Below are 12,860 nucleotides of genomic sequence, written 5' to 3'. Positions count from 1 at the left end.
GGGGACATAGAATGCCATCACTCAGAGTTTCACACTTGCAGCAAACTGTAGGTTAGTGAAACTCTGCGCATCTCAAATTAGAGTGGGAAACTCACAAGCCCTGGGACTGAATGCAGCCTGCAACTTCATTGCATGCCACTTGGGATCATATCATTTTTTCCTTCTGTATTACTGCTGGCTAACCCTCAGCTAGGTTTTAATTTATGGCCTACCAGTGTGCCTGAAAGAGCTATTTGGCCCTCGGTAAGGGAGAGGATATTCCAGGTTTAATTGAGTACATAAAATTCTACTTTGTGCCCTCTTGAGTCTTCCATGGAAACTGTGGCTCACCGAAGTGGGCAGGAACCGTTAGGAGTGTACTTACTGCATTGAAGTTGGGGAAGAGATTGACTGCTGCAGCAGTGTCCAGAGGAAACGGAAGAAATGGTTTAATATCCAGCGATGGCTGCAAAGGTGGAGCAGGAGGACGCACTAGGGCTGGAAGAGCAGGGCTCTGGCATGTACCACCTAGGTGTAGAAAGAGACAGAAGGCATTCAGCAAGTACTGTGACTAGGGGCAGGAAAAAAGCCAACACAAAAAAGCAACAATAAAAAGCCAATATTGGATTAAACAAATGCATTTTTATTTGTCCACAAATTACTGCATTAATGAAAAAGAGCACAGCTGACTCAGTGACTGTTGGTTATAATTCTTTGCCAGTAATTGCGTTAGATATCAATCTATCATTATTTAAAATTAGCTAATAAACCATTTCTCTCCCTGGATTATCTGGAACAATAGTTCAGCATGTATCTGACTTCCCTTTAGAACTTCAGCTAGTCTCATTCTGCTATAATTTCAGTGTTTATCCCAATCCTATTGCTCAACCTTCCAAAGGCAAACTGCTCCAGAAGCAAAAGAACAACAACTAGCTGTTTGGCTCAGCAAAAGTCATGTCATTTGATTTTTTAATTAAATGCTCACTCATGGACCTTACAGTTTCAGAGTCAAACTAAACCTTGCAAACACAACATACCTTGCTGCCTCAACGGTTGATCAATAGAAATCTAAACTGAGAACAATTTCAGCAGCCAGCGAAATTCTGTTTATGGGTACAGACGAACACTTTCTGCTCTTGCAAGGGGTGGAGCTGATTCAGACCCCGTACAGCAGAAAGCTCCTCCCAGCTAACACTACCAACCACCAGCTCTGTGGGAACATAACGCAAATAAAGAAATCCCTTTGCATACCAATCAGTCACTACCCGTTCGCAGCAGACCCTGTTTTACTTATTTGTTTGCCCCTTGCCACAGCCAGCTAAAAGCTGGAAGGATCCAAGTCCCTTTGCTTCCAACATCTCCCATGTTTTGGTTGCACTCCAAAACATCAATCCTCCGTTAATTAAAGACTATTTGGATCCTAGGGAACTGTTAAAATATGCTAGTGTTCTTCTAATCTGAGAGGCAGGCAACAGACTGTAAAAACCTGCTGGTAAGAGTCCAAGAAACATTAAAAAAAAAAACCCAACGTAAGGGGCATTTTACCCCACTCATTGAACAGAGACACAGGCAGACAGACCAGCAGAGGGAGAGACCCAAAATCTGTTTCTTTTTTCCCCTCGCACATACAGACACTTCATTAAACAAGCTGCATACATTCTTTAAGACCCAAAATATAAAGTAGTCAGAATGATATATGGAATCTCTCCGTATTTGGCCAGCAAATCTGCTAAAAAGGTTTGCAATTTAATACATCTAATTGAGGGCTAACCGCACAGGATTTAATTAACCAGTTGCAGCAGATCATCCACAGTTCTGCTTCTAGGTATAAAATCAGCTGGAGACAAATTTCAAAGACAGTATTTGTTGCCAACTTTCAGCTCCTCTGTGAAGCATTTCTTTAAGAATCATTGAAAGGAAAACATTACCCACTAGTAAACTAAAGGTATTGAAGTAGGGTTCACTCCAGTCTCATGCTAGTTTTTGCCCTAGAGTAACTGCCATTTTTGGAGTAATTTCTACATTTACCTCCATGAGTGTACCAAATCACTTTGAATGCAGCAGCTAAGGATATGGGGAATAGAAAAGCAGAGAGCTAGCAGCTCTGCTTTCCTTAGCTCACCAGCATAGAATCATCAAGTATTTGATGATTGCCTTTGGTTTGGCAATGGCTACATTCCCATTGAATTATTACAAAAATGGTGTAAAAATAAATTTAACAGGTCAGAATGACAATAAGGTAGTGTTGAGCAGGCCAATCTTAATGCCTCTGAATAGGAAAGACCCATAAAGATATTTTTTTAGATGCGTAGAAATACGTATTTTTTTCTCACTTAAAGCTTTTAGAGATTATGAAGTGAAGAAGTCACTCCTACTTATAAAAACCTTAACAAGAAGCATCCAGGTTACACCTGAGATTGTACAGAATCACACAGAAATGCCAAGGTGAGCCTTTTCCTGGCAATAGCAAAGAATTTGAAGCTGATTAAACATCCTACAACTCACAGATGCAAATGCAAACTGGATTGAGAAATATCACCTATGCTTGGGGACCCAAGTCTCCAAGTGTATTACCTCGGTGCTACGGAGGAGAGCCTTGCAGGTTCGAATTACCTAGAGCAACAGCATTGCTATCCCATGCTCTTCTACGATACCATGCCACGAAAGATGAAATAGTTCTTTCTGTGGTCCTTCCCTGTGGCACGAGGAGGCACTTACCCACCTGCCGCTGCCAGACAGTGCTGCACAAAGTCATCTGGGGACGGGAACACACTTTAAAAGGAAAAATTCAGCCAGCTCTGCAGGACCTTGGCTGGGATTCCAAGCCTCTGGAACAGAGTTTAAGATCTACCACAGTCCTGGCTACAGTGGCACAGAAAATGAGTATGTTCAGGAGCACAGCTGCTCTCTGTTTTTGCAATAGTGTCAGACATGTCCTTTAAAGTTGGAGCATGTGATAGGTATCATGAAATTTGAGCTTCTGCTTGAAAGAAATTCTCTGATATTTATGGTTGCAAAAATTAGCTTCTCTTTCCATGTTAAATGTCCAGAGTTGTACGCTAGATTCAGCAACAGAAAACCTGAAGCAATGGCAACTATTTTTGTGACTCAGCTTAACTGAAAAACCTTTGGACAACATATGGGAATGTCACTGTTAACTATTTCCCATCTAATCCATTAGCAAAGGGATGAAGATGGGTAGAAGCCCACTGGGAAGAGTTCTTGAAGAGCATGTGTAGAGAAATTCTTATTGTAAAGAAGGCAATATTAAGGACAGAAATTATGACAGAAGGAAAACATGAAAACAGAGAAAAAGAAACTGAAAGGAAAGAAAGAGAGGTGCATTCAAACTCATAAAGAAGAATTTACTCTGTAAATAAGGGGTGCTATATGTGAAGAGAGCACACTTAGAAAATGACTATAGCAAGGCATAGGTGCTTTTTAGTTATCCAATGTTAATGAGCACTGGATCAAAGTGAGGAACCACAAAGATTGCTGATGACCGAGGGACAAGATGCCATCCAGACTGACCTGGACAAGCTTGAGGAATGGGCCCGTGTGAACCTCATGAGGTTCAACAAGGCCAAGTGCAGGGTCCTGCACCTGGGTCAGAGCAACCCCCCGTATCAATACAGGCTAGGGGATGAAGAGATTGAGAGCAGCCCTGCCAAGAAGGACTTGGGAGTACTCATGGATGAAAAGTTGGACATGAGCCAGCAATGTGTGCTTGTAATCCAGAAGGCCAACCATATCCGGGGCTGCATCAAAAGAAGCATGGCCAGCACGTCAAGAGAGGTGATTCTGCCCCTCTGCTCTGGTGAGACCCCACCTGGAATATTGTCTCCAACTCTAAGGTTCTCAGCACAGGAAAGACACCCACTTGTTGGAGAGGGTCCAGAGGAGGGCTACAAAAATGATCAGAGGGATGGAACACCTCTCCTTATGAAGAAAGGCTGAGAGAGTTGGGGTTGTTCAGCCTACAGAAGAGAAAGCTCCAGGCAGACCTCACTGCAGCCTTTCAGTACTTAAAGGGAGCTTCTAAGAAAGATGGGGACAGACTTTTTGGCAGGGCCTGTAGTGGTAGGACAAGGGGTAATGGTTTTGAACTAAAAGAGGGCAGACTTAGACTAGAGCTAAGGAAGAAATTTTTCACAGTGAAGGTGGTGAAACACTGGCACAGGTTGCCCAGAGAGGTAGTAGACGCCCGATCCCTGGAAACATTCAAGGTCAGGTTGGACAGGGCTCTGAGCAACCTGATCTAGTTGGAGATGTCCCTGCTCATTGCAGGGAGGTTGGACTAGATGACCTTAAAAGTTCCCCTTCAACCCAAAGATTCTATGATTCAGTGACTGTTTTGGTGTTCTGTATGATAAGCTTCTACAGAAAGATCTCCACAGCTTTCCCTGTGTAGATGCAGCACTGCTGATGACCACACAAAGAAGGCTCAATGTCATCTTTTTTTACAGACTTCTTACCAGGAAGATTTGGAGTTCCGCTTTGACCGATAAAGCTAGGCTAATATACCATACCACTGATAGGCTTTGTCCGCAGCCTTTGCTTGATGCTCCGTATTATTACCTGAAGTTCACATAGACATCCCTGCCAAAAACTAGGTGCATAAATGGCTTGACCTAAAAGACATAACAGTCCCCCCAAAAAGTAGGGCAGTACAGGTCTAAAGTTGCCTTTTATGAGTAGTGTGCTTCAATTTCTTAAAATAGGAGGATACGAGCATATTTACTAATTTCAGTGTTATAAGTTAGTGATGTTATAATCTAATGTCTTTCTAAAGAGGAAAAGTCTTTCCAGCCCATTCAGATGCTAGACTGGAGATGAATGTTCCAGACATTTGGGAAATTAATGTCAATATTTTAACCTTAATTTTCTTTGTAGGAAGCACAGGAATAATACAACTTGGAAGCTTAATTAACACAGCATTTTAACCAAGACTGAAGTAATCATTTGTTTCTTCAATTTTCAGGCAATTTAAAACACAGGCAAGATAATTTGCTGGCCAGAGGCACTGGCAATACATCCAAGACAAGCATGAGCAATCAAGTTTGAAGAAAAGCTTGCCACAAACCTCTGCCCCTTCCTATATCTCATTGAGACAGTTTTTGAGAACTTCCCCAGTGTCAAAGTGTGCATTTTTACACATGGATGCACTTTTGCATCTTCAGTTGGGACTAGACATTTTGCCCTACCACTAGGTAATCTGTTTTGCAATACTTTTAAGTGCAGTCTAGCAGCCAATACAGCATTATGCTTTCTGAGCATAGACAGCCTACGTGGTACAAAGCCACGTGTGCAACATGAGGTTCATGCTGTTTGTGGCATAGCCTACTCAAGTGGTTGTCCTTCAGAAACCACTTGTGATATGAACTTCACCACTACACCATCTTTCTTGCCTGTACCTGGAACCAAGGGAAGACAACAGAAGCATTCAGATGAAGAGATGATTCCTGCAAGTTCAGCCTCAAATTGTGCATTCCATAAGGAATTGTCACATTTTATTTGTTTTGAGTTGCAATGTCAATAAATACTAATTCTTTCCCCCCAGTTTTGACTTGAAAGACTATGTCTCACTATGGAATTGAAAATAAATTTTAAAATGAGAAGTAATTCCAAAAAAAAAAAACCAAACCAGATTTCTTTTAAAATGCTTAAGTTTTGACCTTATCTTAAAGACATTTTTTACATAATTCTTTACAAAAAAATTAACACCTTCTGGAGGAAATTTTGACTTTCAATGAAATAGCATTTTCTGATAAGAAAGTCGCGCATGCAAATGATTGTGCCCAGTTCACTTGAAAAATCCCTAGGATCAGTGCTATGTAAAGAAAATAAACAGCTGTAACTACTTCCCTAAAATCTGGATTCAGAGAAGCACAAACACTGAATATGCATGAAGGAAACAAAAGAAAATAGCCTTAGAGTAAACAGATATGATAGGATTTTTTTATATACAAAATAATAAATAACAAGTTTTCTTAAAGTTTCTGGAGGAGGTCAAGATCCCTGTCCCTCAGGTCCTCTAACATACAGCTCAACAGTTTGGCAACTGTTTATTGCTATATTCTGGGACTTGGCTATAGAGAAAGATATGTTACATATTCCTCTGCATAGCCTTTCCTCATGCACACTCTCATTCCCAGTCCTTTAAACTCAACTGCAGGTTTAGTTTCCAGAAAAAGAATCACCAGAACTATTATCAAATAGCCTCTCCTAAGGAAATATCCAGCCCAAATTTTACAGACACAAATAATGTAGATAATTTTTTGCAATGCATTTGGAACTTGGAGGTATGTAAACTGGGCAGAAACTCTAAACTAATACCCCATTAATCTAAATCATTTGCAGTTCTTCCATCACTAACTATTACCACCATAAACACCAAGTGAAAAAGCAAATCTCTGCAGAATTCTATTTTCATTCCTTCATCACTTTGCAATACTTTCCTTCTGGCTGTGTGTACAGCTATTTTCAATTCATCAGAGACACCCTAAACTAATGTTCAATTTCCCTTCCATCCTGGAGTCTGAGTTGGTTTAAAAAAATATATTTAAAAAGTAGGATATCTACATTTAAACACAATATTGCTTCACACAATCCCTCTTAGTTTCAAGGGGAGGGAAAAAAAAAAACGAAGAAACCCAACTGTACTAAATATTTGACAACCACTAGAAAAGAAGATCCCTCAAAATGGGGCTCTAACCACACCAGCCTCACACCCGCTGACTCTCCTGAGACAACTTGAGGATCAAGTAAGCTGTGTGGCAATACAAGCTCTCCTTTCATCGGTTTTGCTGTTAGTAATGTTAACAGTGGCTAGTCACTTTGAAGAGGATGAATGCAACATTGTCTCAGCTGTGGAGATCTGCGAGTAATTGATTTTTCAGCTCACTGGCCAAACCAAAAAAATAAAGGAGGGGGAGAGGAGGGGGGAAGATAATTGCGTCAGCTGAAACATTTCTTGCACCCAAAATGAAATTCTATAATTTGTACTTGGATACTTCACCATTTTATTTATTTAAATATTGGCAAAATTCAAACATCCAAAACCAAACAATTCAAAACTACTCATTACAAAGACATTTTCAAATATTTTCTAATATTTTTCCCTCTTTTCCTCCCTTCCTTTTTAAAAGAAAGTAAAACTCTTCCAGTTTGGCTCAAATCAGTATCCACTGTTTATTTATAGAGGGCATTTTTCAGCACATACACTATTCACCTGGAAAATTTGATTCAGCTCTGGTCACTTGCTGCTATTCAAAGTATTATTTTGTCTAGCAACAATATTTATTCTGTGATTCCTGCAAAGTGAGCTAGTTTAGAAAAAGAACTATTATTATTATTATTATTAGATTTAGTAGCCTGAGCTACGCATCATACTGTTGTTTTAAAAGTCTTTTCTATCACACCTATTAGCATTTTGAAAAACATAAAATCATATATATTGATACAAGAATTTTGATTGAAAAATGTACCCCTCTGTACACCTAAAGGAGTAGATCTCTCTTTTTGTTGTGCAGAATAACCTGTGAAACTACTATTATAAAGCTGGACTAGGAAAACACAGAGGCAAGTTTGCATGAATACTCTGACATCCATTATCTCTTATCATTATTATCTTTACTTTTGGTAAACAAGCTCAGGTTCCTGTTCCTTTTTTGCTACCGTCTTCCCTCTTGTTCCTCTGCCATTACCCATCTGCATTAACAGACAGGTGGGCCGAGGTTACAGACAATAAAATCCAGTCTGTCTAAACAGGATCAAAGTGCACAGCATTGTGCATACCTTACCCACCTCAGGCCACAAGGACGGTAATGTCAGAGCCTTCATGAACCTCACAAAGAACCACCCCTTTCCCCATATATCTAGAAATGCTATGGCCCTCAGGAAACAATTCACCAATTCAAAATTTTTTTTTACTATATTAAATAAAATCTCCTGAAAAACCATGATCTGAACTTCAGTACTTAACACAGTCTAGCAATGAATTCTACTAACTCGCTACAGGCAACATCTTCTATGGATTATGAATTGCACGAGGGCAGCAACTAAGCTTTTTATTTTAGCAACATGACCTACCTAATTGAGCTCTTTGGAATCCTTTGAGGTTTTATTCCAGTTGGTCACACAAATTTGGATGATTTTTTTTTTCCCTATTGGAAGCTGTTGGATCACTGAAAATTAAGTGATCCAAAATGAATGTTCCACTTTCTATAAAGTTCTGGCCCTTTCTAGTAGAAGGAGACAACAAGAAAATGTCTAACTTGGCCACCTTGCTTATTATCAGCTGCCCATACCAAGTATCAGCCATGCCAACTGCCAGCGAATCAGAAAGTCCAAGACTGCCAGCATCGTGGCTATGGAGAAGATAAACAAGCAAAATGCCCATAAACCACAGCTCTCCTCCCTCTCGAGAATGGAGGAGCTTTTAATTTCCATCTTCCTTACCAAACAAAATCAAATGTTAAATACCCAGCAGCTTTATTTTTATCCATGCAATTCTGGTATCAATTCTCAGGACATTGTAGACATGGCAAGAGATCATACACATTTTTCAGCTCGGAACCTAGGACACACAGCATAAGTCACCTGCTCACAGCTCACACAGGAATCTGTGGCAGGTCAAGGACTCGAGCCCTAGTACCCTAAATTTAGTGCTCTGAGCACTACAACATCCTTCCCTGGTTTTAGTCTGGTAGCGAACTGAACACACTTTCACTCAGACTTGAGTGATCTCACGATAGCAAAGGCAATGTCAAAACCTGTTCTTCCTTACCAGCCATAAATGCTGGAAGGAAGATGAATGGACCAATGAGTCCACATCTGCACTAACAATTCTCTTTACTTTTGGCAAACTATGTATTCCCAGCTCTATTTTGCAGTTCCACCCCCTGCTGCTCATGTTTTATACAACTTTCTATTTTCTTTACTAGGAAAGTGAATTCAAGGAAGTGAAAAGACTGCCTTGACTAGAGTGAGCTAGAAATATATATAGACATTCCTACTACCAAGAAGTAATGCCAGGCCAGAAAAGTTTATCTGGATATCAAAGGAAAAACAGCCTTCCCTTTTCTTCTCATGACCATAAGGTCTTCATCTTGGCTAGCCATTCTCACACAAAGCAGCTACTCACAGTACGACTTCCAGCCTGCAGTGGAAAGAGTCACATTCAGACTCAACTGAAGGAGCATCTTGAGGTGTGTGGGAAGCATGGGTGTTTTCAGAGGAGCACTGCTAATGAAGTTAGAGGAAGGGCACAGTGTTACAAATGTGCATTTCCCCAAAACTGCATGTACAGTGTTTCTCTACAGCTTTCAGCAGATAAAGAAATTTTCTGACAGTGCTAGACTGACTGCACCAATATTGACTAGTGCATCGTGGACGTCTCTTAACCACCAGGTCAGAGTATGTGGTTAGTAGCCTCCACTGGAGAACTACTAGACCTTACCAGATATAACGAGCTACAGGCCCAGCAGAAATGTTGTTAGAAACTAAATGGATCTAAGTATTGAACGACAGGGAGGAAGCTGCTGAAGGGTATTAAGAGTTATCCCAAAGCGTGCTCCCCTGGAATCACAGTCCCCCAGTAGAGCCTAACCGCAAAGACTCACCACCACCACCCCTAAATAAAGAAATAAAATAAAGCAAAAATAGAAGCATCAGACAAGTATTATAAAATCCCATTAATTTTAAAGCTTTACACTTTTTGACATTGTAAAAGAATCGTTGACTTGGCATATTCTGCAGTTATACTTTTCTGATGTTTTTATAAAGGTCATGTTTATGGTATAATGAGTACACATTTCCAAGGGTTATTAATCAGAAGAATACTGTATTGCAAACAGATTTTCAAATAATTTTTTCATTTTTATGATGAATATATAAGCAATTTTAAAAGTGCCATTTTTCAAAAGCATGCTTGGGAAAGAAATAACGATTAACTTCTGATATCTTTACTTTAAATAAAGCAAGCATACAACTGAGACAAATATATAACTAATGTCATGAAATGGACACACTCCACTGGCAAACTCTATGAGGATAGTGCTGTGCAGCAATGCCTCTTCTGTTTAGCAGTGAGAAAGCTCAACTTCACAGAGTTTTATTAATAATTCACTGGAAATAGTTTTTACACATATTTAATTGCATAGAGCAAGAGTAAGTGGAACTTAACGCCAACAATTATTGCATGTTTCCAGAACACCACTTTGCTCTCCTTCTAGCTGTCAAACCTCTGCTGTTTTACTGAATAACAGGTAGATTGACTTGGGAGGCTCTATCTGTGACCAAGAATTTCTGGAAAAAGAAGCTGATGAAAAGTTGAAGTTATCCTAGTGGATGAGGGAAAGGCTGTGGATGTTGTCTACCTGGACTTTAGTAAAGCCTTTGACACCATCTCCCACAGCATTCTCCTGGAGAAACTGGCTGCTTATGACTTGGGTGGGCATACTCTTTGCTGGGTAAAAAAACTGGCTGGATGGTCACAAGTGGTGTTCCCCAGGGCTCAGTATCGGGGCCAGCTCTGTTTAATATCTTTATCAATGATATGCATGAGGGGGTTGAGTGCACCCTCAGTAAGTCTGCAGACAATACCAAGTTGGGCGGGAGTGTTGATCTGCTCAAGGGTAGGAAGGCTCTACAGAGGGTTCTGGACAGGCTGGATCGATGGGCTGATGCCAATTGTGTGAGGTTCAACAAGGCTAAGTGTCATGTCCTGCACTTGGGCCACAACAACCCCATGCAACGCTACAGGCTTGGGGAGGAGTGGCTGGAGAGCTTCCCAGCAGAAAAGGACCTGGGGGTGCTGGTTGACAGCCGGCTGAACATGAGCCGGCAGTATGCCCAGGTGGCCAAGGCGGCCAACAGCGTCCTGGCCCGTATCAGAAATAGTGTGGCCAGCAGGAGTAGGGAAGTGATTGTCTCTCTCTGCTTGGCGCTGATGAGGCTGCACCTTGAACACGGTGTTCAGTTTTGGGCCCCTCACTACAAGACAGGTGTTAAGATGATCGAGCATGTTCAAAGAAGAGCAATGAAGCTGGTGAAGGGTCTAGAGCACAAGTCTTATGAGGAGCGGCTGAGGGGTTGTTTAGCCTGCAGAAAAGGAGTCTGAGGGCAGACCTTATCGCTCTCTACAACTACCTGAAAGGGGGTTGTAGCAAGGTGGGTGTCAGTCTCTTCTCCCAAGTAACAAGAGACAGGACAAGAGGAAATGGTCTCAGGTTGCACCAGGGGAGGTTTAGATTGGATATTGGGAAAAATTTTTTCACTGAAAGGTTTGTCAAGCAACCTTGTTGGAACAGGCTGCCCAGGAAAGTGGTTGAGTCACCATCCCTTGGGAGTCTTTAAAAGTTGTGTAGATGTAGTGCTTAGGGACAGGATTTAGCGGTGGACTTGGCAGTGCTAGGTTAAGGGTTGGACTAATGATCTTAAAGGTCTTTTCCAACCTAAATGATTCTATGATTCTAGCAGGAAACCCATGCTTTGTATTGAGAAGCAAGGCAAAGAAAAAACACATCAGTCTGCTGTTCCCACAGAGACAGGGAGAGAGAAGGATAAAATCTTTAGTAATCTATTAAGTTTGAGCCTTACTAGAATAGAATTTTATGCCACCTCAAAGCACACATGCACTGTGTCAAGCAATGACTAATCTCTGGATTTTTATCAGCAGGCAATTAAAAAAAAGAAAAAAAAAAGGCCAACTGCACTCTGAGGAGAGAAAAATCTTCCTATCTCCTGTTAAGTACCTCTAGAATACCTGAAGATTTGCTTAGAGTAATTCCCTTCAGCATTAAACAGTCAAAGTCAGCTTACATCACACTGTCTTATGGAGACGGGAAATCAGATGTCGCTTTGTTGCCCCATGGCCCAAACCTGAAGCTTAATTACAGTGATGGCAACACAGGAAGTTCGGCATGCGCATAAGACAAAAGCATGCGCAACAAGATAGCAGCCTTCCAGAATGAAGAGATAAGTCATTTAATTCACCAGAAATTGTAGATTGTCACTGACTTTCTTAGAACCTTTACTTTGCTGTACTGATCAACACATCGGCCATTCTTCATTTGTCTGGCAAAGACTGGGAACACAAATGATTAGCAGGCTCTGGGCTGCAGTACGGAGTTTTGAGTTCAGCAAGGGGTCAATCATGAAAGGAGACCAGGTGCTGGTAAAGCATAAACCCCTTAAGATAATGTTAGGGGCAAGGAGTGTGTATCAAATTTGAGAGGGGAAAAAATGGAGACGAAAGAAAGGGAAGCTAAGGGGAAGTAAGAAGGCAGCAAGCAGAACAAGAATCAAAATAAAAGAATGCGATGTTGGAAATCAATGGGAGAAATCTGAACCTTGGCCAGAATCAATTAAACAGATGTTTTATAGAAATTCTATATCTAGACACAGTTTTAATAAAGTTTAAATAGGACATGTTATAACATACTTAGAACGCAATAACTATATTGTGTAACTATATTGTATCTAGAAAACACTAACTACATTGCCAAAAACTATTGCACACTGCTCTAGTACAATTCAAATTCTTTTTTTTTTTTTTTTTTTTCCAGTTCTTTTTAAACAGACATAAATATGTGCCATATGATATTCTGGAAAACAGCTTCTAGGTTTTAAACCACCATATATCCTAATGAATAAATGTTTTTACTTCCTTCCAAAAACTGTGGGATTGTGCTTCCATAGGCACAGGTACAATCAAGAAAATAGCTACCCTATAAACCAGTAAGTCTCTATATTCGAAAAGTGTAAGCCACAATAAACACTATGATGCTATATAACAAATAAAGATATATAGGAAAATTTTATTAGGACTAGTGAAGAAAACATTGGTTTCCCTATCTGTGACAAAGATCAGACGAACA

General features: G+C 40.5%; 1 protein-coding gene across 1 annotated transcript in view; it reads right to left on the bottom strand.

Moving 5' to 3' along the window:
* ZNF385D (zinc finger protein 385D) overlaps positions 1-12,860 on the bottom strand; it is a gene marked incomplete at both ends in the record, with an annotated part of 433,722 nt that overhangs the window by 135,321 nt on the left and 285,541 nt on the right. The window contains one exon of the mRNA XM_082015332.1: positions 365-507. Within this exon, the coding sequence (XP_081871458.1) occupies positions 365-507 (143 nt within the window). The remainder of the gene's footprint in view (positions 1-364; positions 508-12,860) is intronic.

The sequence above is a fragment of the Phaethon aethereus genome, assembly GCF_964289735.1.
Source record: "Phaethon aethereus genome assembly, chromosome: 2".
NCBI classification, from domain to species: domain Eukaryota; kingdom Metazoa; phylum Chordata; class Aves; order Phaethontiformes; family Phaethontidae; genus Phaethon; species Phaethon aethereus.
This window is presented reverse-complemented; position numbering and strand designations above follow the sequence as displayed.